This window comes from Rutidosis leptorrhynchoides, chromosome 2 (genome assembly GCF_046630445.1).
Source record: "Rutidosis leptorrhynchoides isolate AG116_Rl617_1_P2 chromosome 2, CSIRO_AGI_Rlap_v1, whole genome shotgun sequence".
NCBI lineage: Eukaryota > Viridiplantae > Streptophyta > Magnoliopsida > Asterales > Asteraceae > Rutidosis > Rutidosis leptorrhynchoides.
The window spans coordinates 83,627,881-83,632,904 of record NC_092334.1 but is presented as its reverse complement, the minus strand read 5'-3'; the positions used below and the strand labels follow the sequence as shown (position 1 = coordinate 83,632,904).

The 5,024-nt window shown below is 34.4% G+C and overlaps 1 protein-coding gene across 2 annotated transcripts; it reads left to right on the top strand.

Moving 5' to 3' along the window:
• The first annotated feature begins 289 nt into the window (after nucleotides 1-289).
• Nucleotides 290-4,271, top strand: LOC139894352 (sodium/calcium exchanger NCL2-like). 2 transcript variants are annotated; one of them, XM_071877590.1, is made up of 8 exons: nucleotides 290-780; nucleotides 1,467-1,652; nucleotides 1,746-1,918; nucleotides 2,157-2,447; nucleotides 2,734-2,858; nucleotides 2,932-3,187; nucleotides 3,290-3,562; nucleotides 3,796-4,271. In XM_071877590.1, the coding sequence occupies exons 1-8, from the start codon at nucleotides 381-383 to the stop codon at nucleotides 4,042-4,044; spliced, it is 1,953 nt and encodes a 650-aa protein (XP_071733691.1). In that variant the 5' UTR covers nucleotides 290-380; the 3' UTR covers nucleotides 4,045-4,271. The 2 variants fall into 2 exon arrangements, with proteins under 2 accessions (XP_071733691.1, XP_071733690.1); XM_071877589.1 differs by having other exon boundaries at nucleotides 1,728-1,918.
• The last annotated feature ends 753 nt before the right edge of the window (nucleotides 4,272-5,024 follow it).

Sequence of the window (5,024 nt, the reverse complement as noted above, 5' to 3'; positions counted from 1 at the left end):
CAACAAAATCATAGATTACCGAAAACAATTGTTAATTGACTGTCAGCAACCCATATTACCGGAGATTAAAATATAGTTCTGCAAGTAGAGAAGGAAACAGGAAAAAAAAAAAAAAAAAAAAAAAAAAAAAAATTTATAATCTAGTTTTTACCCATTCTTCTTTTTTCTTTTTCCCTCTTAAGTAAAATGACACTAAAAAACAGTTCAATCTTAAGGACAAGAACTAAGTTTTGTTCTTTAGCTTAGTATGTTTCTAAATATCTAGGATTCTACAAAAAGAAGTGGTAAAGAAAATTTGCTTATCCTCCCAAACCCCCTCATAACCAAAACCCTGCATTAACATTATCAATACATTAATAATAAATATTTTGACTTGCAAAATGAAGAATCTGAGTGCAAGGAATGCATATTCAATTACTTTCATTGTTTTCCTGTTTGTTTGGAACGTAAACGGGCGTTCATTGCAGTATGAAACCGTGGAACAGGTTTCAGATGGTCTTAGCAATAACATTGATATTAATGGTAACAAGGAATCGTTTCTGCGTCTACAAGAATCAGAAGGTTCAGAAGAGAAATGTGAACAAATGTACGGATTTTTGCCATGTTCAAGTAATCTGCCAGGTCATCTGTTTCTGATAGTGGTATATGAATACTTGTTGTATCATGGAGAATCATATGCGGGCGGCGATGGGCGGATATTTGGTGTTCTTGGCAATAACTTTTTTGGTGCAAGTGTTTTTCAGCTACTTGATTCGCTTCCTGATTCTCTGATTCTTCTTGGTACGTATATGCGCTTATGTTCTCTTTATTAAATTTCTAACTCAGTTTACTCGTTTTTTTTGTATCAAATTCCATATAAAATTAACTGATGTATATATTGGGAACATGTCTTATTTTGTTGTTTCTTTTAGAAATAGGACAATTTTTCCCCAACTTTATACAAGAGATAATGGAACTGTTAGTGTTTACTAATACAATAATAAGAAGTACTATGTCAAGGTTATATTTCATATAAAAGGATAATTTAAGTTGGGATTTTTCTAAGACAACTCTAAGGGCGTCGCTAACACGCTTAAAAGTGTTGTACACCTGAATTACTGTCTCCTTTAATAATTAACCGCTATGTACAACACTTGTAAGCATGTTAACGACCCTAAGGGCTGTTGTGAAAAACATCCTTTAAGTTTTAGACATGTTTTATTTTCTTATGTTTTTGTTCATATATTTTGGTTTTTGTTTTATTGTATAATAAGATAAGATAAGATAAGATAAAATATGGTCTTTTCCTTGTCTATACACATAATAATCTTATTCAAGATTCAAGCTGAGAAAAGATTTTTCGATGATTAGTTATGACTGTTTTTCGGCTTTTAGTAACATTATCAACCTCACAACTAATAAAAACAGGTGTTGTGGGGAAAAAACACTATTTACTCACATTTATATTGGTGATTGTCTGATTGTAGCATCTGGACTTTCGAGTAGTAAAGAAAAAGCTCAAGATTATGTCGTAACGGGTGCTGGGTTGCTAGCTGGATCCTCAATATTACTTCTCACAGTTTTATGGGGAGTATGCTTTATATGTGGCCGAACAAAGTTCTACATAAAACCTGGTTCTAAACCCAAAAACAAAGGAATACAAATACTAACCGGTTTGTGTTTTTTCATCTCTATAGATTATTATCAACCTCAAAAATGCCAAAGATAAATATGCATTTTTTTTACAGGTTCTGGTGTTGTTACAGATGCAGAAACCAGTTATCATGCCAAAGTTATGTTCTTTTCACTGATACCACTAGCAGTCATCTTATTACCGAGTGTATTTGGGATATCGTATTCTAGTCAAGCATACAAGAACGTTGTCCTTGTGTCACTTTGTGTTTCCGTTATTTGCTTACTTGCGTACTTCTACTATCAGGTATACATAACATCAGTATCGATTTCCTTATATATCCACCATCTTTTATTATATATATCCATCATAACTGTGCATTAACATACTAGACTGTACTGTACAGTACAACATGTTAATGTATATTCATAGTGGATATATCAATAAATGATGATGGATATATCACCAACCTTTACAATAAGGTTATAAAATTGTCATACTCATCTTTCTTGATTTGGATTTCTTTGGCATCATCTATTGGCAGCGTTTTGATCCTCGAATTCAGATAAGAAGACTAGAGTATGCAGAAGTTGAAAGAAAAGTTGAACTACATGTACCTTTTTATCAAGTGCAATCACTTATGTTGGATAGGGAAAAACATCTCATGCTTAGGCAAAAAGAGATGGAGAAAATGATGAAATATCCCAAGGCAAACGATAAAAAAATGTTGACTCGGGATGAATTCTATGATATATTTCAAAAATGGTTTGATGTCACAAGACAGTTGATGGATGATCCATATTCGTTGGATAAATCAGGGACTGAATACAATCAGGTTATTATATACTCGACAAACGGGTCAGATTGAGTCAGTTGGGGTAATGGGTCAAAACGGTTTTGGGTTGAAATGGGTCATGGGTCAAACGAGTTATATTTTAATGGGTCCATATGGGTGAGGTTGGGACGGATTGGGTAATGGGTCAAACGGGTCACGGGTCAAACAAGTCAGATATTTTAGATGAGTCAAATGGGTCGGGTCGGGCTAATTTTGAAACTTAGATGGGCTATTTTTCTTCACTAATTGTTCCAATATGTGATTGTTTTCCGTTTGAGTTTATAAGGTTGCAGAACTGTTACTTGAAGACAAAAACAAATTAATCGAATTATTATCCATAATGATGGAACGAGCTTCAGGACAGAAATTGCTTAAAGAAGACGGAGCACGAGATGAATCTGCAATAAATAGGTGAAACAGAACAACTTTTGTATGCATATTAGATATCGAATCATTGGGTTTAAAATTTGTGTTACTTTTATAGATTCTTTGAACGTATTGATTCCAACCACAATGGTTCTATTACACGAAATGAACTGAAAAACTTCATTATGGAAGTCAACTACGATGAGATACTAATGGATGACGAGGTAGCAGAGATCATAATGAGACATTTAGACATCGATGGAGATGGAGGCATTGATAAACAAGAATTCAAATCTGGTGTTACAAAATGGTTAAAAGAGATGGATCTTGTAGCTTCTCGTAACCAACAAAAGCAGTTGCAGAACAATAACCGAGTAAGAAAATACCATAATCACAACTTCATGAATGCTGCTTTCTTCTATATTGTATTAAGATCCAGCTTGTATTTACTTATTTGTTTTATTTTGTGTGTGTAGGAAACAGATAGGTACCAGCGAGCTGAGGCAAAAGCAAAAGCGGAGGAAAAGTTTAAAGCAATAGCGCTATTGTTAGTCGGAATCTTTATCCTAACATTCTTGGCAGAGCCACTGGTGGAAAGTGTTCGGGAATTTTCAGAATCTGTACATATAGAGACTTTTTATGTTTCGTTCATTTTAGTTCCGTTGGCTACAAACGCTAGAACAGCCATTGCAGCCATTAGAGCTGCAAGTCAGAAGAGACATCAAACAACATCCTTAACTTTCTCAGAGGTTCGTCCCTCTATTACACATTCATATTCATATATACTTAGCATGTGGGCTGAGTTCCGGTAACAATAATTCGATTAGGCAACATACAACAGAGTAAAAATATTCACCCTCCCTATATCCTTAACACAAAAATCTTATCGCTCATAATTGTCACCTCTGATTTAATTATATCTTTTACACGTAGTTGTACACGAGTGTTACTAGCTAACATATTCAAGTTTGTTAAAATGCAGATATACCATAAAGTGTTCATGAACAACATCCAGGGTTTTATAGTTCTTGTATCGGTTATATACTTCCGTGGTTTGACATGGCATTTTTCGGCCGAGGTTTTAGTTGTGGTGATCGTATGCATCATAATGGGACTTCTCGCAAGTTTCCTATCCAAGTTTCCAAACTGGACATTGCTAATCGCCTTCCCTCTCTATCCACTCTCTTTGGTAGTGGTTTACTTTGTCGACGACACATTTCGGTCTGCTTGAAATTAGAACTAGATTATGCATAAAACCTTTTGATCAGTTTAGACTTTGATAGAATTAGCATAAATAAAAAGACCATATATGCTCTATTCTGTTAGCATAGTATCTACTGTGGTAGTGTAATAATAATGTCTAAATAGACAAAATTCCGAGTAATCAGCAGTGTAATAATAATGTCTAGATAGACAAAATTCCGAGTAATCATATTAATTACTCCGTAAGATGTTACACACTCACGCCCATGTATTTTATTCTAACGTGCGTGTTCATGTGTATGTACGCTTTATTTTAATGTATCGATAAAGAGTGGTGGCAAATTGTTTTACTACTTCTTTGGTGGAGGTTAGACAACTGTTAAATGGCGTAATATGGAATGGCATACCGTGGACAAAGGCACAAAACTAACACAGGTTAACACAATTAACAAGGTGTCAGGACTGACGCCGTAAGGGCGTCCGTCAGGGACTTGACGGAATTTTTTTTTAATCGTTTGTTTATTTTTCAACTAATAAGAATTTAACACTTCTTTATTTATATTATATAATTTATTATTCTCCCAGCAAACGCTCAATCATATTTTATTACATTACTCGAAACATTTTCACTTACTTAAATTTAATACTCACCATTATTTACATTCACTCCATTACATTGCCACATTACAGTCAAAAACCACTTTATGCCAAAAATTGCTACATTTACCGCAACATCACGATCAGAGACTGTTCCCAACGATTACACCGTGCTCATCGCCCTGCTCAAGGACTATGAGGGCTTTGATGAGAGACATTTGCCCTCCTTCATCCCTCCCTCATTCGTTCAGCTTATTATCTTCAAACAACACAATTCAAGATAGACGTTTGAATAAATAGGTTGTGCTTTTAGCTCAAATGCTCGTAACTTGTTTAATTAATTAATATAGTGAGTCTGAATTTTTATGAAATAATGTTTCGTAGTTGGGAGTGTTTACTCATGAGTTAGTC

Excerpts from the sequence above, each read along its gene's own strand:
- LOC139894352 (XM_071877589.1), top strand. The coding sequence starts at position 381 with ATGAAGAATCTGAGTGCAAGGAATGCATATTCAATTACTTTCATTGTT. Across the intron at positions 1,919-2,156 it reads TTGCGTACTTCTACTATCAG|CGTTTTGATCCTCGAATTCA; the intron begins GTATACATAACA and ends ATCTATTGGCAG. Across the intron at positions 3,563-3,795 it reads CATCCTTAACTTTCTCAGAG|ATATACCATAAAGTGTTCAT; the intron begins GTTCGTCCCTCT and ends GTTAAAATGCAG.